The sequence below is a fragment of the Typopeltis vanoorti genome, chromosome 18 (assembly GCF_054136105.1).
Source record: "Typopeltis vanoorti isolate ZY-2024b chromosome 18, IOZ_Tvanoo_1.0, whole genome shotgun sequence".
NCBI lineage: Eukaryota > Metazoa > Arthropoda > Arachnida > Uropygi > Thelyphonidae > Typopeltis > Typopeltis vanoorti.
This window is the reverse complement of record NC_143566.1, coordinates 9,538,156-9,563,493: the sequence shown is the minus strand read 5'-3', so window position 1 is coordinate 9,563,493 and position 25,338 is coordinate 9,538,156. Positions and strand designations below refer to the sequence as shown.

Below are 25,338 nucleotides of genomic sequence, written 5' to 3'. Positions count from 1 at the left end.
GCTTTTGCACATATTTGTTTGTCCACTCCATTATGATAATTAGTTGTTTCTTTTGTTCCTTTAATTATTATTATTATTACATGACACCTCCAGGGAGTCCAAAGATTCATCGAAGGAGGGCATCTACTCTACAACTTTGTCTCCACCACTCAATCCACCAATTACAACAAAGTACAACTACCATCACCATGTACACCAATGCCATCTGCTACCCACCATTAGTATTTTCACAGGCAATCACAAACATCCATGCCCATGGCAGGATTCGAACCCACAGCCTTTTGACTGGAGGGATGATACGCTGACCACTCAGCCAACCAGGCCGGCAAATGAAAATTTTATCTAATTCTTCTTCTTTATGTGCTATGCTTCTAATGTTCCATGTAGCATATTTCCCTATGTTTTTCTTATTCCAATATTTCTTAACCTTTTCCAGTTTGCAATCTTTTCCCATGTTTTCTGTCCAAGTTTGGATTTTGTTGAGACTTGAAAGTAGCATGTGTTTCCCTATGTCAAGCTACTAGCATGACGATAGGTATCCTAGTGGAAGGGCTTCCACCTTAAAGCAACTCGGCTTGCCTTTTTTTAGTAGATAGTGGAAACTACAGTTTGAGAGGAAAGAGTCACCCCTTATCCTCAAATTGATCTAATAGTAATTGGGGGGGGGGGGGGTAGTAAGAAGTAAGAGAGAGCAGAGGAAAAAAAAGTAGAAGACTAGTCTACAGATATGACATACCAAGTATATATTGTAGGAAGTAAGATCAGGTCTAGCTCAGGTATCTCAGGTTTGTCATGCCTATACTCACCAATGTGAACCCCTGAGAATGATTATCAAATTTTCTGATTACCAAATAGAGTTAACTTTGTATCTGTATCAAAACTCAAAACATCTCTTCCCTCAGTTAATCAAGTTTCACCAATACCAACAATCTTTGAAGGGACTTACCTAATCAATGCCACAAACTCATTTCCTTTATTCCTAATTATTCCTGACATTTTTATACAGAAAATGCAAGTGCATTTCCAGAATTCATATAGTTATTACTTCCCACATACTCCACTTGGCTCTGCAATATATTAAACACCCACACATTTCTCAAGCCACTATTCTCACATGAGGCCATTTCTGCTACAATTCCACCCTTGCTATTATAATTCCCCTGTCCTAAGACATTCATTTGTCCAAAAAACAACGATCTATCCAAATGCCTGAATTCTTCTGCATTCAAATTTAATCCATCTCTTGCATACAGTTCTTTTCTATCCTCAAATGTTCTTAATGCATCCACATATTCCAAACCTCTCTTCCTACACATTCCTACCATCATGTCATTCATTATCACTGTTCCTCTCCTGCAGTAATATCACTAACATCCATCTCAAATCCCTTGCTGCAGGATTCATGCTACCTCTCAGGTCATTCATGCCAACCATCAATATTATCTCTTCTATATTTTCACCTCCCTTCATTACTATTACCACACTATTGTTTCTCCAAGCACACACTAATCTGGCACTATTCTGCACACCCTGAATAATCAAATATCCATATGACTCCAAACAGCTTCATTTATTCTTCTCTCACTTTCATCCTTGATCCTTTCTGCTTCTAATCTCTTTCTCCTTACTTCTCCCCCCCCCCCTCTCTCTCTATCCCTTATTCCTTCTTGGCTTTCTTAAAGTTTTCTTCACTTAATCTCAACTCAATCTTCATGCCTTCAATCTCTTTTTTCAGAAGTTCTCTCTCTCTCTCTCTCCACACATCCTGCTTTCACCCAGCGTTCACCTGTATTATCGTGGCCATCAGACAAAACATCTCCTGTGACACACTGCCCAAGGTCATATCCATAGACACATCTTTTACCTTTTCCTCTAAACACACTACTAGTATCCTCAAGTTGGCATTCACCAATTTCCAACGCATTATCTCACTGCTGCTAAATTCCAAGATATTGAAACACTTGTGTCACTACTTTCCACTGGCTTCATTTGATATACAAATTCCTGTTCCTCACCTCACCTGCCACATTTTTAACTGAATGAGATGCATATATAACACATACATAGCATGCTAGAAATAATGTAGGCTTTGGATGGTAGGCTGGGCACAACATGCTAGATCTGTTAGCTGCCATAATGGATACAAACACTATTAGAACAGAGGCAATAAATTTGTACCATAAAACCACACCAATTATACAATATATATATATATATAAATGTTTATAAAATAAAATTTTTTATTAAATGTTTATTAATAAAATAAAATGTTCATAAAATGCTTATATAAATATAAATGTTTATATATATATATATATATATATATATATATATATATATATATATATATATATGCAACAATTAATTTGTAGTAAAAAAACAGCAACACTCAACAGAACACAATTAAAAACTGGCATGAGTAAAAATATACAGGCAAATATAAGATGGACTCAAGCCAAATGCCATTGGCCACCAGATGGTAAGAGTATGAAGATTGGCACTGTAAGGCCTGAAGAAAGAGTAATTAATTTTATATTATAAGTGTAATGATATTGTGTAATTTTTAGATGGAGTGTGGCTGTGTGATTGGCATGCATGTTTGGTTAAACTTTTCAGACTGTATTATTTTAATTCTTTGTTTCTTGTTCAGTGCTCTAGGAAAAAATAGCTGTGAGGGGAGACCATTGCCTTGGCCAGAACAATAGACAAAAGGTGAATGGTATGATGCTGCGAGTGTAATAGGTATGCATGGGGAGATGTTATCGAATGTTTATGTGGAGAAGTTCAGGAAAAGAGATGAGCAAGTGTGTGTGTGTGTGTGTGTGTGTGTGTGTGTGTGTGTGTGTGTGTGTGTGTGTGTGTGTGTGTGTGTGTGTGTGTGTGCAGGAGGTGTGACATGCTGATGAACCATGAAGCTTCTTTGAATCAGATTAGGGAATATGGTGTACTAAGCAAAATGGAAGCCAGTGAGAAAGAGAGTGCAACTGTTAAGAAGGCAAGTGAAACCGAGAGAAAAACAGAAGTGAAAAACTGAGTGCACTTAACAGTAAGATAATAAGCAGGACAGACAGCAAAAAAGCAGATGTAAACAACAGAAAGCTAGTGATGATGAATGATAGCAAATAAGTGACACAAGATTTAAAAGCAGAGTTGGTGAAGATGAGGCAACAGATGAGGTAGATGCAGAGAGAAATGAAGAAAATTGTAGATATGTATGGAAGAGTGAAGACTGGGATGAATGGTGGTTGTGTGGATTATTAGAGGTGTTGTGAACAAGAGGATGTGCAGAGTTTGTTTTCCAGGAGGTAGAATGAGCAGAGTGATTGAGGCATTAGATATGAGGAATAAGTAACAAAACTGTTGGTAGTGGTAGTTGGAACAAATGACTTGGTTGGAAAGAAAATGTAAGAAAAAATATCAGGAGATTATTGAGGAGAATAAAAGATAACAATGTAGTAGGAAAGGTAGTTACTGCGTTGCCCATGTATGAGTGATGAGTTGAGGCAGAGAACGAAGATCATGAATGGTGTGTTAGTGGAAATATGTGAAGAGGAAGGGAGTGCAATGTGTGAATGTATGGGATGAGTTGTATGGGAACTGTATAGAAGTGATGGACTACATTTGGATGATTTCAGGTTTGTACAATATCTAGAGAAGCTGCTGCTGGAAGGGAGAGTAACAACTGCAGATAATGGATCTGAGCATTATTAGCAATGTGAAAGAGGGATTGAAGGTGTGCTTATGAATGGAGGAATGAGCGAGGAGAATGAAAGAGATGTCTGTCTTGTACTTATGTTCAAGTGCATGATAGAGAAATGGGGGGAAGATGGGGGAAACCACACGAGAAAGGCTGATGCTGGAAGAGGAAGTGAATGTGTGAGTAGTTAAGAAAGGAAGGATGGTCTGGGATGTGGGCAGGGGAGAATTTGGGTCTGGGGAGAGTTATTTCTGAGAATTAGTAATGAGAGAGAGAGGGGGGAATGGCTGGAGTGGGGGGGAGGATATGGATGAGTCACACCTAAGAAGTGGTATTAGTGGAACTTGTTAAAGATCTAGAAATGAACTGCTATGTTTGTATACAAATGCTAAAAGCATCATAAATAAGGGAAACAAAACTGCCACATAGATTGAGTTTGTTCACTCAAAATCTATTGGGATATGTGAGATGTGGATGAATGAGAATGATATCCTGAAAGGGATAGAAATGGAAGAATATGATGTCTTATTTGTGAAGATAGAAAAAGCATAAAGCATACAGCTCCATTTCTTTCATCATTTGATGAAAGAAATGGAGATGTGCACAGGCAGTTAGAGATGTAAAGAGGAAAATGATAGCAGCAATTTTGTGGCAATATGGTGTGAGATAGAGGTGAATAGAATGAAATATTTAGTCAGATGCTGCTACAGATCTGGTAAATGTGTAGAGTAGTGACCATGCAATGTTTAAGCAAATAGAAAAAGACTGATCATTATTGGATGATTTTAATTAATGATATACAATAGGATGACAGGACATTCATTTTCTTTACATCTAGAAGTAAATAAAATGAATTTTGAGGTTTTGAGAGAAAACTACCTTAGGTAGCATGTAACATAGGGCATGCAAGGAGTGAGGATCTTGGATTTGCTCATCCCATCAGTATCATTATAAATAAGGTGTTGAATCTACTTCCAGTTGGTGAGAGTGCCCATGAAATGATTACCTGTGTGGTTGCCAGCTACATGAGTACTTCTGTAAGGAAAGGATGCATGTGAAACTTCAAGACTGGGGATTATGAAAAGATCAAAGATGGTTTGCAGATATATCACAGAATGAGGGACTGTGTGAAAAGATCAATGCTGCTTGGGTGCTGTTCAAGAACTATCAAGCAGAAGCAATGTCCAAATGTACTCAAAGAGTCAGAAGGTTAAATAAAGTAGGTGTAAAATGGATGAATGATGAAATTAAGCATGCAGTCTGGAGGAAGAAGCCATTATGGATGCAGCATAAGATGAGCAGCAATAATCAGTTGCATAAGGGATAGCAGACAAGGAAGTGACTCGGTCAGTTGGGAAGGGTAGAAAAGTGTAGTATGAGCAGCAGTTAGCCAATGACAAAAAAAAAAAAAAAACATTCTTTCAGAATGTACCGAGTAGAAGAAAGAATGATAATGGTGGGGTGATACTGGTTGGTGAAAAAAAAAAAAAAAAAATCAAAACGATAACCACTGCAGAGGATATAGTTATTAAATGAGCAGTTCGTAATAATAAAGGTACTTTATTATTACGAATTTGACATCATGCAGAGTTTGAATGCAGTAGAAAAGACAAGGGGGGGGGGAGTGTCTGTGAGTGAGCAAGAGGTATATGGGGAATTGAGTAAACTTAATATTTATAAGAGTATGGGAGTTGATGATATAGCACCAAGTGTTTTGAGGGAATGCACAAGGGAGTTGACATCTGTTGTGACACCCTGTTCCAAAGTGGAAGAAAGGCAAGTTTGTACCACCTCATAAAGGAGGCTATAAGATCCAAGCATCAAATGATAGGCCAATCTGGGTTGAAGGTGTTGGAGAGGTTAATTAGGACTAATATCCAGAACTATATTGACAACTGAGAAATTCATTTTACACAAATTATGACCTCTACAACCACGTTATAAATAATTATTTTAATTTCCTGACATTTTGACCTTCATATTAAGGAGGTCAAAAGGTATACTTCATCATCTGGAGTATACACACATATACAGCGTGTTCGGGATTAATTTGACATATTTATAATTAATTATATTTTTCCGTAAGTTACATGTATTAACACACACTTCTCTTCATTTAAAAGGTTGGACCCTTCTTCATTCATATACAAGATGTCAGAAAGAATGGATAGCTGGAACCCACCTGAATCATGGAAGAGAATAACTTGTATCATGATGATTCGTGCCGGCCATCAAAATAAGGATATTTCGACTGCTGCCCAATGCTCCCTGAATACAGTAAAAACAATCAGGCATGAACTAGAGACTTGCAATGGTGACTAAGAGGATGTAGCAAGAAGAAAGATCCCTAGCAGACGATCTGATTGCGTTCGTACAGCAGAATTCCTCGCAAATCTGCAGGAACAGGTGTTGAAGAACCCTGGCATTGGAATTCGGGCTTTGTCACGTGAAATGAATGTTGCAGCCTCTACTATGAAGCTTGCACTCAATGAAGACCTCCGCTACTACTCATACAAGCGCCGCAAAGGTCAGCTGCTTACAGAAAAGGCCCGTGAAAAACGTTTGATAAACGCGAAGAAACTTCTAAGCAAAGTGAAACATCCTGCGGAACCACAAACAATCTGGTTCTTTTCCGATGAGAAAAACTTTTGCCAGGATCAAAAACACAACACGCAGAATAACAGATGGCTTGCATACAGTACAAAGGACATTCCTCGTGTAATGCAGACTAAATTTCCCCAAACTGTGATGGTTTTCGGATGTGTATCCTCTGAAGGCAATGTGATGCCTCCGCATTTTTTCCAAGAGGGCCTCAGGTTGACTTCAGATGGCTACGTGGAGTTGCTAAACACTGTAGTCAAGCCCTGGATAACAAGGGTAGCCAATGGTAGGCCGTATGTATGGCAGCAGGATTCGGCCCCTTGCCACACCTCTGGGAAAAGTCAAAAATGGTTGTCTGAAAATTTCTACGACTTCACCAGTCCAAATGTTTGGCCTCCAAACTCCCCAGACTTAACCCCATGGATTATTTTGTATGGGGCGCAGTTGAAAAAGACACCAATCGCACTTCCAGTAATACAAAAGCCCAGTTAATGGATAAAATTAAAACAGTTTTTGCGGCCCTTCCCAGGGAGACTGTAGCATCAGCTTGTTCGAGGTTCCGAAGCAGGATTGAAGCTGTGATCGATGCTAATGGTGGTTATTTTGAGTAAATCTTGTTGATAGTATTGTAATTAACTCTGCCTGTAATGTTTTTTGTCAATTCATTAAATTTAATAGATACAAAGAAGATTTTCTTTTTCCTTACGAAACTGTCAAATTTATCCCGAACACCCTGTATATACAAAGACAAGCTAAATTATATTTCACACAGCATGCTGAAGAGACAATGATTTGATCAACGGTTATTCTACTGGCCTGACCACTAGTGAAAATAAAATAAAATAAAATTACAATAAATAAAATTGTTTGTCGCTTGGTGTCGCACTGATTAGATCGTCGGCTTGTCGAGAGCTCCTGAAAAGATTAGAAGTATTTTGTGTTAACATTAGAAATTTTACTAGAATTTTAAGTAGTATTGTTTGCTTTTTGTTTCTTAGTGTGTCTGTGCAATTTTTGCGTGTTTTCTGTTATTTTAATTATTAATTTTAAGATGAGATAGCGTACATATGGCACCGATAAAGAAAAAAAATGGCGGCCAGGTCGCCATGTTTGTTTAAGAGTTTTGATGTAAACGAATTTATGCAATGTGCTGTCTGTGAGATGTATGCCTTGCTAAGAGTGATGGGAGTCTGGTTAGAAAGTGATAGTGGAGTTAATATGTGCAGAAAGTGTAAAGAGAATGAGGATTTCGAGCGTGTTTCTTGTGGCGAGAGTGATATCCTTAACGATAGTCAGAATGTAGAAAATGGCGGTGTGCTAGAGAATTGCGTGGTAGTGCCAGATAGGTGTGAGAGCGTCGTTGAAAGTGTAAATGAAGGTAGAAATACAGAACGAATGGATGATTTGATTGATAATGAAAATGGTGAGATAAATGCAAATAGTGAAATTGCCTGTTTGAACGGTGCGATACACAGAGCTAAAAGGCAACTGGAGTGTATGGAAAAATGTGTGCTGAACGTACCGACAAATAACTGGCGAAAGTCTGTGACAGCAAATAATAGAATGTTCGTAAACATCAATAAAATGAAGGAGCGAGTGCTGTATGGGGATTCGCTATTAAGAGGTATAATAGTTGAGAGTTTAACGAAGTCGTACCAGCCGGGTGCGAACATAAAAGGACGTCAGCGAATCTATTCGACTGCAAAAACAGAGGGTGAAAGAGATGATAATCGTGGCAGGAACAAATGATTTGAAAGAGGACAAAATGGAAATGATAGAGGATGTGAGGGAATTATTTGAGGTAGCAAAAGAGAAAAGTGAGAGAGTTAAGATGGTGAGTATCTTACTGCGGTATGACAGTGAAGTGTTTAGAAGGAGGGCCATAATTGCAATGACTTTATGCGTGGGTTATGCATGGAGAGTGGTGTGGAATTTCTGGATGTGTGGATCGAGTTTGATGGGCGAAAGGACTCATATAAGATGGATGGGTTACATTTGAATGGAGTTGGTGTACAGAGACTTGAAAAAATGTTGATGAATGATGTGGAAGTGGATGTACAGACTTAGGGAAACTAGATTTATTAAGGGGGGGGGAGTAGATATGTAGACTTTAGGGAGGCAGTTGAGTGTATGAATAAGTATATTATGCCCGAGCGAGTACGAAGGACAACAAATCAGAATGGGATAGTTAGTATAAGGCATCAAAGTAGGGATAGGACAAATGGGCTTCTGCAATTCATGTACACTAATGCCAGGAGTATTAGGAACAAGAAGGAAGAGTTTTTGACCATGGTTGGCACTTCCAGGCCACAGGTTGTTGGTATTAGTGAAACATGGCTGACAGAAGATGATTACGCTAGTGGGATTGAATGCGACGGATATAGCGTATTCAGGAGTGACAGGGTGAATAAAAAAGGGGGGGGGAGGAGTGTTACTGATGATAGCTGATGAGCTGCAGCCAAGGAGTATAGAAGTTGAACTGCAGGATAGAGAAAAGAGCACATTTGAGGCTGTTTGGTGTGAGATAGAATCTAGCAGAACAAAATATACAATTGGGTGCTGCTATAGACCAAGTGATGGAATAGATGGTGGGGATAGTATGCATAGGCAAATAGAAGAAATGAGTGGACGGAGGGTAATTATTATGGGTGATTTCAATTATGGTAACATTGACTGGAAAGAGGAGAGGGCACATGGGAGGAAGGAATTGGATTTTATGCGGTTATTAAGGGACAACTATCTACGGCGACATGTAGTGGAAAATACCAGGGGGAAGAGAGTGCTGGACCTTGTAATTGCAACTGAGAATGTGGCTGTAACGAAAATGACCATGTTGCCACCAATTGGTGAGAGTGACCATAAGGTCATGATTTGGGAGGTGGCTAAAGGAGTGGAATTTACAATTAAGACAGGGTACATGCGGAATTACCAGGCTGGTAAGTATGACAAGCTTAGGTGTGTGCTTGGCTCAGTGCCATGGCATGTAAAACTGCAAGGGCTGGATGTTGATAGTGCATGGGAGGTGGTTAAGAACTTGGTATACAGTCAACCTTTGCAGGAGGCAATGGTTGACTGTATACCAAGAGTCCGAATAATAAATTAAGTAGGGGTTAAATGGATGAATAAAACTATTAAGCTTGAGCTGCAAAAATAGAAACAATTGTGGAGGGAATTTAAGGAGAAAGGTGACCATCAGGTGCAGGAACAGTATAAAGCTCAGGCCAGGATGGTAACAAGAGTGGTAAGAAAAGCAAAAGCAGATTACGAAAGAAAATTGGCCATGCAGGCTAAAGAGAATCCCAAACAATTTTTTCAATATGTTGCAAGTAAAAGGAAAAATGCTCATGGTAGAATGACCTTAAAAAATACTGAGGGTAGGGAGGTAACCGAATCAGTCAATATTGTGGAATTACTGAGTGAGCACTTTGCAAGAGTATATCATCCAGGTGGTGACCTTGCAGGAATGGAAGAACCAACAGCTTATACTGGAATTGTGATGAATGAAGTAGAGGTAACTAGTCTATCACAGAACCTCACTGTCAATACATCTGTGGGATTGGATGGTATACCAGCTCGTGTCGTATGTGAAGCAGCTAAAGAATTATCAGTGCCCTTGACCATTTTGTTTAATTTGAGCCTCGGGTCTGAGTCAGTCCCAATGGGGTGGAAAGAGGGGAAAATAGTTCCGCTGCACAAAGGTGGTTCCAAGGCTGTTGTTGAAAATTACCGGCCAATCAGCATAACAATAATCATTATCAAGGTCTTAGAGAAAATAGTCAAGAGGAAAATACAAGATTGGATAGAAGAAAATGGGATACTGTATCGGGGACAGCATGGTTTTGTGAAGGGTAGGTCATGCCTCAGTAACTTGCTCACGTATTATAACACAGTGATGGCTGAACTGGATAGGGGTAATGGGTTTACAGTGATTCTACTGGACCTTGCTAAGGCCTTTGACAGGATACCACATGGAATTCTAATCAGTAAATTGCAGCATGTGGGGATGGACATAGGGTTGGTGAGATGGATAGAAGGGTGGCTGACGGAGAGATATCAGAGAGTAGTTTACTCAGGAGTAGAGTCCACAAGACGGCCTGTGACTAGTGGTGTGCCACAAGGATCTGTTCTTGGACCACTGCTGTTTAATTTGTTCATTAATGATATAGGAAAGGATCTGAGAGGAACAGTTCATTTGTTTGCGGATGATGCGAAGTTGGGTAGGGCAATAGTGAATGCAGATGACGTCAAAATTTTGCAGGATGATTTGGATAGATTGGAGGTCTGGGCTAAGGAGAATGGATGTCAATTTAATGTGGCAAAATGTAAGGTTATGCATTTTGGGGTGAAAAGATTGGTGGCAGTTTACTGCATTGGTGGAACTGTGCTCCAGGAAATTGATGAGGCACGAGATTTAGGAGTGTTGGTGGATAAGGAATTGAAATTTAGGGGACACATTGCAAAAGTGGCCAAATCAGCTCATCAAATCACTTGGTTGCTGAAGAATACGTTGACAAGCAGGTTATTGTTCCTCTGTATCGAGCCTTGATAAGACCCCATCTCGACTACTGTGCCCAGATATGGTCACCTAAGTTTCTTCTTGATGGGGAGGAGGTGGAGAGGATCCAGAGGCGAGTGACCAAGATGATAGCAGGTCTGTGGAATGAACCTTATGAGAACAGGTTGAGGATTTGTGGGTTGCAAAAATTGGTTGATAGGCGGAGGAGGGGAGATATGATTGAGACATTCAAATTACTGAAGGGTTTCTATAAAATTAATTCAGAAGATATTTTTGAGAACAGGGCTGGTTGTGGGAGGACTAGGGGACATCCATGGAAACTGGGCAAAAGTGTTGTTAGTAAAGGCTAGTAAAGGTGTTAGAGCTGGGTTCTTTACTTTTAGAGTAGTGAATGAGTGGAATGCGCTCCCTGAGTCTGTGGTGGATGCTGTGACAGTGAATGAGTTTAAGGCGAGGTATGATAGATACTGTATGAATGTTGAACAGTTGTGATGAATATGATTTGCGGCCTCCCTCGATGAGTCTAATGACTCCCTGGAGTTGCCTGTAATAATAGTAATAGTAATAATAATAAAAATAAATGAAATAAAATAAATTAACTAGATCAAAGCTATATTCTATTTAAGAAAACATCAGAGAAACATTCTTTCATAAAGATAGTTTTGTTACAGTAAAAATGTCTGGTGGCCATGGGGCCAGATAGCGAAATGGCCACCAGACATTAGATACTTTCCTCAGCCACCTAAACAAACGACACAAATGCATACAATTCACAATTGAGATTGAAAAGCAGAACACACTTCCATTTCTAGATACACTTGTCACACATCTTCCTTCTGGCGGTCTTTCCTTTACTATTTACGAAAACTGACACAAACTGGCCAATATATACACATAAACTCCTACCACCACCCAACACAATAACTAGGAGTCATTAATACTAAAAAAACAGGGCTTTGAGGATTTGCTCCAATGAACAAGTAGTTAAGATGAATTAAAAATTATGAGCAATACCTTACTAAAAATGGTTACAGCCAAAAAATGCTATCAACAAACTTCTGTACAAGACCTCACTTAAAAACAAAAATAAATTAGACTACGATAAAACTGTAACCATTCCATACATTAAAGGGATATAAGATAAAATAAACAGAATACTACAGAAATACAACCTTAAAGCCACCTTTAAACCACCTGCAAAATTAAAGAACTTACTCAACTTATCCAAGGATCCTCTCCCTCCGCTGGCCCACCCTGGAGTATACCGTATTCACTACACTTGTAATTTGCCCTATATAAGGGAAACGCGATGCACAATTCCTATCAGAAAAAAGGAACTTAAACGACACATTAAATATAACTATGGTCACGCTGGTCTTTCTGATCATGCCCTGAACACTTTATATAGAATTGACTGGAAAAGCACCTGTTGTTTATATCACACCAAAACATCGTATGAAGTAAATTTAAGGAGGCCTGTGAGATTCTTATCAACCACCCTAATCTTAACAATAATGATGGTCTAAAAATCCCGAGAATATGGAAGGCACATAAAATTTACCCACTTAACCTTTTTCCCTAAGAATTAATTATAAATAGGATCATAGGTAATCCAGGATCTTAAATCTAATATAACAATTGTCATGTTAAATTAGGACATCATTTTTTCTGTAACAAAACTATCTATATGAAAGAATGTTTCTCTAATGTTGTCTTAAATAGAATATAGCTTTGATGTAGTTATTTTATTTTATTTTATTCATTTATTGTAATTTTATTTTATTTTCATTAGAGGTCAGGCCAGTAAAGTAACTGTTGATCAATTCATTGTCAGTGGTAGAGTCCATAATTTGTGTAAAATGAATGCTGATCACCGTGTAACACTAAAAGAAAGGACAACTGAGAAATTCTCTGATGGACAGCATGGAAGGGAAGATCATGTTTTAATAATCTGCTCACTTATTCCAATAAGGTTACAGGTGTAAAAAAAACGTTTTTTATGTTCCTTTCAATTTGCATTTACTAGTTTTTATGTCTCCGTAAACGCCTTGAAAAAGCCAGATAGTTTGCTGGCGAAACTGGTTGGCTCTAATGCAAGTTTGTTTTGTAAATGGTCAGTAATAAATAAGTTTGTATTTTAATTATAAAACGACCAAATATGTTTAGTTTAAAGGTTACAGGTGTATTGGACAAGGGAGATGGTTAGACAGTAGTACACTGGTATCCAAAACCTAAGTATGAACACTATTTCTGAAGATTACAACCACAAATTTAGATGAATCAGCTTGTGACAATTTGTACAACTGATGATTTCGAGTAGAAAGAAGGTATACATTCAAATTTTCGAATTGCATGCAAAGAGATCATGTTGTAGCACGCAACAGGATAAAACACAAATGATTGAACTAAAAGCTTTGTGTTTGAAAGAAGCTCTTTTCATTAAAAAATAAATTTGCAAACTTGGATGTCTTGTAATGTCTCAAAGACATCAATTAGATGATTTCACACTGGGAAGAATAATTGGAAAACTTGAAGAAGGCTACAGAATTACTGAAATTGCCATTGAGTTTAGAATCTCACATAGCACTGTATCCAAGTACTGGACAGCATTCCAAACCAATGGAATGTGTTCCAGACATTTGCTAAGAGGCCACTCTTGCTCTACCACAAAGCATGAAGACAGATTTTTGGTCATAACAGCAAAACATAATCTATGCACCACAGAAGATCAGCTTGCAAGTTGGCTCCATTCAAGCACAGGTACACAGATATCTTGACATACTGATGCAAGACTTCTGCGACAAGTAGGCCTATATTTCCATAGGCCTGTAGTCTAAATCCCTTTATCCACAGCTCATCACAGAAAATGTTTTGTGGTGTTGTATCCATAAAAATTGGACAAGACACCAATCGGCTAATGTACTCTTTACAGGTGTGAGTTGCTGTAGTCTTTGATCTGGTGTGAAAGTGGTACTGCTTACCATTATGAGAATGTTCTTGAAAGGGATAGATACAGCAGTGCTGGGAGCATGGTGCGGGGAGGCATTATGCTTAATGGAAGAATCAAGCTACAAGTGCTGGAAAAAGGGACTATGACTGGTGAATGATATTACAAAAAGTTCTTCAATGTCATGTTCGATTGTTCCGAAGTGCTGTAAGTGAAGAATTAATTTTTATGGATGACAATGCCATGCCACATCATACATGAGCAGTGGAAATACTTCTGGAGACTGAGGATATTAATCAAATCGATTGGCAAACATGCTCCCCAGATTTCAACCTCATAGAACACATTTGGGAGGTGCATTGCTGCTCGAAATTCCCCTCCAGAAAACAAAGAAGGCCTTTTCCTTGATCTGAAGAAGGAGTGGGCCAGTACTTCAAGAACTTCTGAATCATTTGGTGCTAAGTGGAACGATATTGTGAGAGTGGCATCACAGTTTGGGGTGGACATATTACATAATGAAATGTCTCTCTGCATAGTTTTCTATAAGCACTGTACAATAATTCCTTAACTATGTCCTTAGAAATTTGTAACTTTTGCATGAAATTCTTTTATATACAGGTAAAAATGTAGTTTGTCCTTAGCTTTTGGACACCAGTGTATATTTAGATTTTACAGTCTTTTTGCCACATAAGCTGATAGTTAAACTAGAATGGATGGGGTTGCATATTACCTTAGTGCATTAGATTGGAGATTGGCTATCTAACAGGTATCAGCAATTTGTTGTATTGAGGGAAGGAGAGTAATATCCAAGAAAACGAAAGTCACTAATGGTGTGATTCAAGGGTTTGTTTTAAGACCACTGCTGTTTAACCTGTATGTTAAACAGCAGTGGTCCTTTTGAATAGGGATATTTAGTTCTTTGCATTCAGTTGATGCAATGTTTGGAGGAGTAGGTGTATGTGGCTTTATAAGAGGACTTCAATAGACAGTGAATGGGCACATATGGTTGCCACTTTAATATTGCAAAGTATCTAGTAAACAAAAAACGGGATGCAGAGTATATAATTGGTGGAAATATATTGGAGGCAGTAGAAAAAATAAGGGATCTGGAGGCAATGGCAGCTAGAAATCTAAAATTTACATGACACATTGCTAAAATTCTGAGGACAGCATAACAAATCATCAGCAAACAACTGAAGATCCTCAGTAAATATACAGGATTTATCATTTACAAAGAAGTTAAACATCAAGGGCCCAAGAACAGAACCCTGGGGCATGCCACTGATTACCCTCCTTTTCTGAGACACTGCTCTATCGCACACAATCCTCTGATTTATCTAACCAATATACTAACCATTCTCATCCTCTGTAGCTTGTTCACTAACTTATCAAATGCTTTTGAAAAGTCCAAGAATATCACTGTATGTGATTTTCCCCTAACACACTTGTTACCTTATCATAAAGTGCAAATAAATTGATAAAACAAAACTTACCCTTTATAAATCCATGCTGACCATCACAAAGAATCCTATGTCCATCAAACCAATCTTGTATTCTATTCCTAGTCACTCTCACCAATACCTTGACTACAACTGCAGCTATGAAAGGATAGTAGTATTAACCCTGATATCAAAAATAGATATGTTAATCTCAGCTCTTTATAAAGAGAGACTGAGATAATGTGGACTGCAAAGTTTGTAGATAGAAGAAGGAAAGGTGATATGATTCAGACATCTAAACTGTTGAGATGTAGTTACAGGATTGACACTGGGGAGTTCTTTTGTTTGGTGGAACAGGGGAAATAAGCGAGGATAAGGGGTCATCCCTGATAGTTGCAAAAGGAAGTCATTAGCAAGAGGGTGAGGAGTGATTTCTTTGTATGGAGAATGGATGAATTGTGGAATGTGTTACCTGAAAGAGTGGCGAAAGCACAAACAATAAATGAGTTCAAGGAGTGGTATGATACTGTTTTCTATGGTGGGCTTCTCACGATGAGTCCATGGGGAATCCTGAATCATGATAATAATAATAATAAATCCAGTACAAGTCTCCTGAATGAAGACTTGTATCCTGAATGGAGAATCTATAGAACAAGTAAAACATTTCGACTAATTAGGCATGGTTTTTAGTTAAGATGGTAAATTAAATAGGAAAATAGACAACAGAATTAGTAAAACTGGTATAGTTGGAATTCAGATGAATAAATTTATATGGAATAAGATAGAAATTATTATTATTAAACTTATTTTTTATTATTATTTTTATTTATTATTAAAATTATTTAAATGAAGCGTATTATGAATTAAAGTATTTGATCAACTCTTGAATTTTTCCCTTAATACTGTATTGGAAATTGAAATATTTAATTGAAGAATGAAGAGAGAGAGAGCAAAGAGTGATCGTCTTCATTTGATGGCCTCAAATTGTGGAGAATTGCTATGCTTGTTTACTAATGTACAGAGCATCAGAAATAAACAGGCTGAGTTTATAACATTGATTGAATCAGTATGCCCAAAGATAATTAACATAAGTGAAACTTTGTTGACTGAGGATGACATACTATCAGGACTTGAAATTGTAGGATATAGAATTTTCTGAAAGGGTGGAAAGATGAAGAGAGGAGGAGAAGTATTGTTAATAGTAGCAGAAGAATTGTATGCTTCAAGAGTCAAATTCTAAAACATTTTGAAGCTGTTAAGTTTGAAGTTGAGAGCAGTAAAATAGTATATCTATTAGGATGCTGTTATAGGCCAGGCAGTGGCATAGCTAGGGAGGAGTGGAGGGGAGAGTCCACCATGGGGCGGCCCTTTTCTGGGGTTTTCACATGAGACACAATTTTATTTTTCGATGATTCTTTTATTTATGTTAACTTAATAATTTTTATTACTTAATTAATAATTAATTTTTAACAACTATACTTATCACAACCATAATCATACTATAATTCAAATTCTTAAAAATAAAACAATAAAACGCATGGCACGGTGATTTCTTTATTGGTTTATTGATTTTACTGCGGCAGCCCCATCTCAGCAGCAGTACCAAACAGTCAGTACACATTTGCAAAAACGTATTGTTTTTTTTTTTTTTGTTTGTTTGTTTTAAGTTTGCACATAACTAAGGTCATCGTCATTGCTTAACCCTTTCAATGCATTTATGCAGTGTATAAAAATTAACAGGCACGATTCCGTTTTTACCCTAAAAAATGTTAACATGCCTGATTCATCATTAGCTTTTTTAATCTGTTACACATTTATATCCATTGGATAATTATCAAAACTGTTGAAAAAGTATTTATTGTATTGTTTATGTATGTTTAGTTCAGAGTCTAGATTTAAACTTTTGTTGAAGACTATTTGCAGATAGAAGTCATTCAAATTTTGATTCTGCAGATGGATTCAACATGTAGTGGAAACTTAATCCTAAAATATTTGACCATGAATCTAGTGTGGCCCATGTTCGATCTTTCACACAATGGAAGGAGTTGGAAATTAGAATCCATGGAATCAACGAATCTGTTGACTCTATGGATTCTAATAACAATTTATAGTATCCTTCCTGAAGTTTTTGAAATTTTCTTTATTTTTAAATCTCAATGTTTTTAGTGAGTAATAATACAAAAGGAGAAGAGTGTTCTCTCTCCCCCTCCTGCCCTTTTTTTTTTTTTTCATTTCTGGACACTGAATAGTAAAACATTCTAATAAGTTTACAGTGTTAAGTCTTGTGAAGTTAACTTGCTTCTTGCTTCCAAGAATGTGTGAAGCAGGGCTAATCTAAGGTTTTATGATAACTTAAATAGAATGGCAGAAGAAAGGTTAGCAAAACAATTGTTTGATGTCGAGATAGCAAGAAAAAGCCATTTTGACTTTAGGTGGATTGATTCTGTCAGAAGTACCTTATAAGAACAAAAATTTAGATACGACAATGAGTCTCTTGACTCCATGTAAGGTCTGTTGATACCAATATTGGAGTGCTGACAACTAATAGACTAATTTGGAGGAAAATTATGGAGGATAGGAAAAGGACAAGAGGACATCCTTGGAAGCTGAGAATTAATGCCACTAAGAAGGGGCAAGGACTAGATCTCTCATAGAATGGTGCATAATTGGAGTGGATTGCCATTGGATGTTGTGAGTGCAAGCAGTGTGAATGAATTCAAGAATAAGTATGATAGTTGGTGTGTGTAGTATGTGGCCTCCCTCAATGATTCCCTAACTCCCTGGAGGTTTCTCTTAATAATGATAATAATAAAATGTTGATAGGAGATTATTAGTAATGTAAACTTAATCACATAGTGCTGTCATAGTAGCCTGCCCAAACACCCCCTTAAGGATACATATCAGGAAATTGATGATGATATATTACTAAGTTGGCCCTTGTGTTCCTCAGCGTATCACAACAAATATCATTATGAAAACATCACAACATAATGTATCCCATTATTGAACTCAGTGGTAGGTTTATTTAAGCTTTCATCTTTCTGCAGCCATTCAATTATTTTCCATCATTATTGTCAACACAACCCATTTCCTTTTCATCTAACTTCAATATTTACTGATATTTTATCATCAAAAATAGAAGGAAAACTCCAAACATTATATCACATGGTGTGTATGCAATTATGTTTTCTCTTTCATGAATGACTTAAATCTTCACAAAATTTCAGTTGCATTCATGGCATTGCATTTTCTTCAGTTTAATGCATGTCTGAAAACAAAAGCCTGTATCTGTTAGTTTTATTTTTCTAGATAAGCATATTCACAGTTCATTGAAATCAGATAATCAAGATTATAATTATTACCAGATTAATTATATTAATCTGGTAATAATATGGTAATAATTTATATGTCCTCAATCATTCCCCCACCTCCTATCTACTAGTTTCTGCAAATTGCATTTCTCAATCTGTCATCATACTCAACATTCCCAAGATCAGAAAACATCTCAGTTAATCACCTCTGGACTCTTTCTGATACATCTTTATATTTTTAAAAGTCAGGTGACCAAATCTGTGCACAGTAATCCATATGTGGCCTGATCAATATCTTATACAATGGAATTTATACCGTAACATCCTTAGTTCCACACATCAGTGGCCTATGCATCATTCCCGTAGTCTACTGTGCTGTTCTCACAATTTTAGCAACATGTTCCTGAAATTTTAGGTCCTTGTCCACAATCATTCCCAGATCTCTCATCTTCTCTACCTCTTCCAAGATATTTCCACCAACTGTGTGATCTATATCCCATCTTTTCTCCAAATTTTAAAACCTTCTTTGTAACATTGAACTGATAACCCCATGCCCATTTAGCCAGTGTATTCAAGTCCCCTTACAAAGTCACAGCTTCTGCTCTGCTTTTCATAGTTCTCCCAACTTTGCCTCATCTGCAAATGACTGCATATCACCATTCAGACTTCTCCCAATATCGTTACCATACAAACATATTATTATTAACAGCAACAGTCCCAAAACAGATCCTCAGAACAAACCACCAGTAATTTTCCTCTTCTGAGATGCTGCTCCTCTTTAGACAGTCAATCTCCAATCCAGTGTACTAATTTACTATTTAGCCCCATTTGTTCCAATTTAATTTGTTCCAGATTGTCATGTACAAATTTATCAAAGGCCTTTTCAAAATCTAAATATACCACTGGTATGCATCATCCTTATCCAATGCATTTGTCGCCCTGTCATAATAAATAAGCAGACTGCTAAAACATGATCTTCTGTTAATAAACTCATGCTATCCATCAAGGAGTATTTTGCTGTTGTTAATCCAGTTCTGAATCTTGGTCTTAATTAATCTCTCTAGTGCTTTAACCACAACTTCAGACACACAGACTGACCTATAATTCAATGTCTTAGTCTTATCACCTCCATTATGAAGCGTAATAATTTTATCTCTTTCCACTTACATGGAACTTGACTTAGCGCAAGATTCATGTAAAAAAAGATATGTCCAAGCTCTTGTTAACTCTTTAAAACATTCCCTCATTACATGTGGTGAAACATCATCTAGTCCTACAGCCTTATTATTATGAAGTTTATTCAATTCCTCAAATACCTCATGCTCACTTACTAACAGTTCCTCCTCTTCCTCCTCCTCCCTATCCACTGCATTCAAGTTCTCATGATATCATCTTCACAAGAATGAAATACTTTTATGAACTGCTCATTAAATACTGAAACTATACCCTCTGCAGTGATTATCATTCCACTATTTTCACTAATCAGTGTCATTCTTCCATAATCATATCGAAAAAACTCCCTGGGATTTTTTTTAAGTTAACTGCTGCTTACCTCGCCTGCTCATTGTACTCCTCATGCAACTGGTTGTTACTCCTGATCTCGTGCTTCTTCCATAATACATTCTTCCAAACTGCATGTCTTATCTCTTCATTCATTCATTCATTCATCCATCCATTTCAGACCTGCTCTGCTTAACCTACTGATCCTTGGAATACATTCTGCTATTGCCTCCCTCGAATAGTTCTTGAATAGGGTCCAAGTGGCAAGGAATTCCTTTACATCCAGTTCCTCATTCCATGTTATTGCTGCAAGTTGTGTCCTGAGATTCTCATAATCACTAGCCCTATAGCTCCACATATATACTTTTCTAAGGCCTCATATGGCTGGTCATCCTAAGTGGTCAAGTGATCACCTCATGGTCACTCTCACCAATTAGTGGAAGATTTGACACCCCATTCATAATAACTTCATCTGGTGAGGTGATTGATCAAATCCAAAATCCTTGATCCTCATATACCCTCTTTTAAAATACTGATGAAGTAGTTGTCTCTAAAAAATTCCAGAAATTCATTCTCTTTTCCCACTAGATGCAGTTTCTTCATTTCAATCACCATAATTAAAGTCCCCCATAATGATCACTCATTCATTGTTAACCAAGCTAATTTGCCTATATATTTCCTTCTCATTACTCTCTCCATTACCAAGATATTGTCATTACCAAGGTGTCTATAGCAACACCCAACTATATATTTGATCTTGTTCACCTCTACCTCACATCATACTGACTCAAACCACCACTACTATTTGCCCCTTGCAAATCCACACTAAGCTAGCTATACACAACATGGTGTTCAGGCCAATTTTGACCACGTATTTTTTTTTTAACCCAGCTCTTATGGATCTTGAGAGCTGGATTAAAAATAAAATACTTGGTTAAAGACTGGAGACCACAGATATGAGAGTTTTAAGAAAGATTAGAGAGAGTGAAGAGACAGTATCTATGGCCATTTGTTCCCATTTAAAGCAATGATATTAAGAAAGAACTTGACACTCTTAGTATTCAGGAATAGAATTCAGGAATTCTTAGTATTCAGGAACTTAAATAGAATAAGAGAGGAAAGGTTTTTTTTTTTTTTTTTTTTGTCAGAATGGCAGGAAAAAGTCCCAGATCTAATGGATTAATACAGTAAAAAAGGTCTTAGAAGACTGAAAAATATCTGACAATACTGGAGTCCTGACAGATATGCATATTAATATGGAGGAAAACTGTCAATAGGCAGTTAGTAATGATGTACACTTTTCATCTAATACTATCTTAATAGCCAGTACCCCATGAGGGATTTATCAGGAATTCGTCGTCATCATCACAAACCATGGCTCACTACCCGCTGGTGTCCGATGCCTCCTTCACTATCTTCTTCCACCTTTTTTTGTATAGTGCACAGTGTCGCAGTTTCTGTAAACCTATTCCACACCACTCCTTAATATGTCGTCTATCCATTCTCTGTATGGTCTACCTCTTCTGTTTACACCATCCATAATACCAAACATGAATGTCTTTATCTTCTGGTCCTCACTCATTCTGCAGATGTGTCCAAATAACTGAAGGAATAATTATCAGAAATTGGATGGTGATAATGGAGTAGATCAAAAGATATATATAGATAGATAGATAGATATTTTTTTATTTTTTTTTTATTTAACTTGTTAAAATATACATTAGACAATAGGTAACAAGGACTATTTACATATTATAAGTATATAAGTATATATATTACAGAGATAGAAACATTTTCTTCTTGGGTATACAACAGAGAATGCAATAAATGAATTCAAAATTTACAGTTCAGTTTCAGTCTGAGTTATCTTTCAGATGAAGCGTATTGTCGTCGTCAATCCAGAAGAGGGTACCAGTTGGACTCCACTCCTTTATGAATTTTGAGACAGTTCTTGTTTCTTTGAAGTACTCAAGTTCCAATAAAAGCCAGCTTTTTAGTTTCCGACAGAGGATATACATGAGGGTTTGTGCAGTTTCAGTGATGGATAGGTGCTGGTTATTTCTTGTCTGTTTTAGGTAGAAGCTATAGATGACGGCCTTAGCACAGATGAAGAGGAAATTGCATGTTCTGTGTCTGTTTTCTTCTGTGTGGACTAAATTCCAGTAGTCTTCTTGGCTGTGTGTGTAGTTACAGGTGCTAGAGGCAGTATTCAGGACATAGGTGATTATCACTTTGTTTGCAGGACAGGTTAGATATGTGTGTTCCAAGGTACCTGAAACGTCACAGAATAGACACAGATCCGTTTCTCTTAGCTGAAATTTGTAGAACTTGGAAGGAGTTGGCAAGATGTTATGCCATAGTCTCCACTGTATGTCGGAATCTGGTTTGGCACACTTCGATTTATATGGCAGATCCCACTGAAAACTGAGTGGCATATGCAGCCTTGTAGATGAGAGGGTTAAGGATGAATATAAGAAGGGCGAGGTTGGAGACACTGACATGAGGAAGTGGTATATTTTCTTGTAGTTGGAGGGAAGAATTGGAAGTGAGGCTTCAGATTGTACGAGATGAAATATCAGCCCCGAGCAGTTTCTAGAAGGAATACGGATTTCCTTCTAGAAACTGCTATATCTGGGTAAACCAAGCAATATCTGGATAGGCTTTTATAACGGAGGCTTGCAGCTGTTGATATTGCTTTTCAGTTTTTGGGTTCTTCATTGGTAGGTTCATGAATGCTTTCCACTTTAGGGTCTGGGTTAGGACGTCCCTATGACTCTTATTCCTGCCTAGTTCCATGTAGGGAAAAGAAAGGGCTGGCCAGTTGTGAGACATTATGTTTCTGTTCAAAAATAGTGGTTCTGTAAGTACAGCTGACCCTGTTGATCCTGTATGATGAAGTCCTGTGTTTTTCCACTGCTGTAGAGCACCTTTGGTAAAATGAGGTAGTTTAGGAGGAGATGGTGCAGGACTGGCCATTCAGAGGATTGTGGAAAGTGTAAGTCCTCTGGTGGATGATTTTGTGATGTAATCGAAGGTGGTTACATAAGTGTGATTACATTGAAGTGTCTTTAGGAGGAGGATTATCCTGAAGGATCTAATCTTGTTTTCAAGGGAAATCAGGCCTTGACCTCCCTTGCTGAGTGGCTTGCAGAGTTGAGGGTATGTAGACAGATAGATTCATTCATGTCCAGTGGTACAATGATTATTGTAATGTTAATATATGAAGTTTCCCCCCCTTACTTTCAACAATGTAATGCAATCATTAGCTTGAAGTTTTGTACTACATTTTGGAATGTCCTGTATAAAATCTGTGTATTTTTAAATAAATATAAAATGGCACTACAGTAATGTAAACTGGATCTACTTTCATATATTATTTTTTATGTATTTTATGTGTATGCCTTAAAGATTACAAATCAATCTTAACTGAATTTCTTTTTCTCTAAGTGAAACCTTACCTGAAAAGGCCAATACAGTAGCTTTAGAGAATCTGTCTTTATTTCTCATATCATTATGAATAGTAGGGAAGGTGTAGACACCTCCAAAAGCAAACATAATTGTACTAAATGCAAGGAAAAATGATGATGCAGTCGATTTAGGGAAAGTAGCTTGAGAACGTACTTCTTCACCTTCAATTAATATACCAGCAAAAAGTAGGATGCAAGCAAGTGTTATAGTCCCTAGTGCAATTGCAATAGTTCCCCTAAAACAAAAAATAAAAGTCAAGAGTCTTGCTGTTTTCTCTAGTTCATTTACTAATGGTTACTATATATAAACTCCTCTCAACCTCTAATATTATAATAATAATAGATTTAGTTTAATCCTTTATCCCAGTGAGAGCAAACAAAGTTTGTGCCTGAAAATATCTTCAGGACTAAATATAGTGTTGTACTATCTTATCCAGTAAGTAGTGCAACACCAAGGCAACTCGTGGCAAAGGTGGAGCAAGATACCAGGCACTTCTAACCCAGTATCTCCCATAATGCAAAACACATTTCCTATGTGGATATGTATACTGTTATGCATTAAAGGGATTGGCCATCTACCCAGACTAGTTTCGACCTTTATTGAGGTCTCTTCAGTGGGAGCCAGGCCCAGAGCTGGAGATACCTGGCAGCTTGCTCCACCTTTGCCACGAGTTGCCTTGGTGTTGCACTACTTACTGGATAAGATAGTACAACACTATATTTAGTCCTGAAGATATTTTCAGGCGCAAACTTTGTTTGCTCTCACTGGGATAAAGGATTAAACTAAATCTATTATAGTCTAACCTAGTGATAAATAAATTTTCATCATCCTCTCAACCTCATAAATTTCAGGTCAATACTGAAAAGCATCCAAATTCTGAGACAGACAAAAACCAATAGTTATTCACTGAAGCTTAAATTTGTTCTAACCTGGAAGAGATTTAAGTGGCAAATATGTCTTCTCTAACAGGTCTATAAATTAATATGATGTACTACATGATAAACAGTCAATCATGTATTTATTTAAGTGTCTGAGGGATGCATACATGATCAACTGAATTGGTGTCTGAGAAATACATGCATGCATTTCTCAGACACTCAGAAATGTATATTTCAGAGACAGTGGACAGAAAGAAGTTTCAAAGTAACAGAAATCCTCAATAAAAATTGCATGTACAAATGTTTGAAATTAAAAACAATAATCATAGATAAAAAAACATTCAAGACCTATTAGATATCTACCTTTTAATAATAAACCTCCCTGGATCCAACTCATCAGAGAAATGCACCAAACCAGCTATATATCTGACATAATGAACCTTGAAACTCATTTAAAACATCTACTCCTTGCTCTCCTCTTCATAATATCTTTGCATAACAAGCAGAAATGGTCTCTCATTTTATTCCTATTGCTCTCCACTATGCATAATCTCTTTTGTATTAATCCTGTCAAATCACTCATCTTAAATGTTATTATTATTATATGGTATCTCCATGGTTTCTGAGACTCATCATGGGCACACTAACTATTATATACATGAAACCTATAATACCTCTCATTAAAGTCATTGACTCACTTGCAGCTAATTCTGGCAATCCATTTCACTCATTCATCACTCTCCTTGCAAAAAATCTAATCTGCACCACTTACAAACCACACTCTTATGCAACTTCCATGGTGGATCCCTAGTTCTCTGATTATTTGTCATATATAAAAAAAATTTCCTTTGCATCAATTTTATAAAATCCATGTAATATCTTATAAGTTTCTATCATGTCCCTTCTTTTCCACCTATCAACTAAACTTAGTGTGTTGAAGGTGTGTAACCCACACGCCTTCAACCTATCCTCATAGAGAGC

The 25,338-nt window shown here is 37.2% G+C and overlaps 1 protein-coding gene across 4 annotated transcripts in view; it reads right to left on the bottom strand.

Annotated features, from left to right (window-relative positions):
- LOC150096480 (uncharacterized) overlaps positions 1 to 25,338 on the bottom strand; it is a 245,833-nt gene that overhangs the window by 84,709 nt on the left and 135,786 nt on the right. For all 4 annotated transcript variants that reach the window (XM_090407867.1, XM_090407869.1, XM_090407868.1 and 1 more), the window contains exon 4: positions 23,470 to 23,714. In XM_090407867.1, coding sequence (XP_090263993.1) covers positions 23,470 to 23,714 — 245 coding nt within the window. The remainder of the gene's footprint in view (positions 1 to 23,469; positions 23,715 to 25,338) is intronic.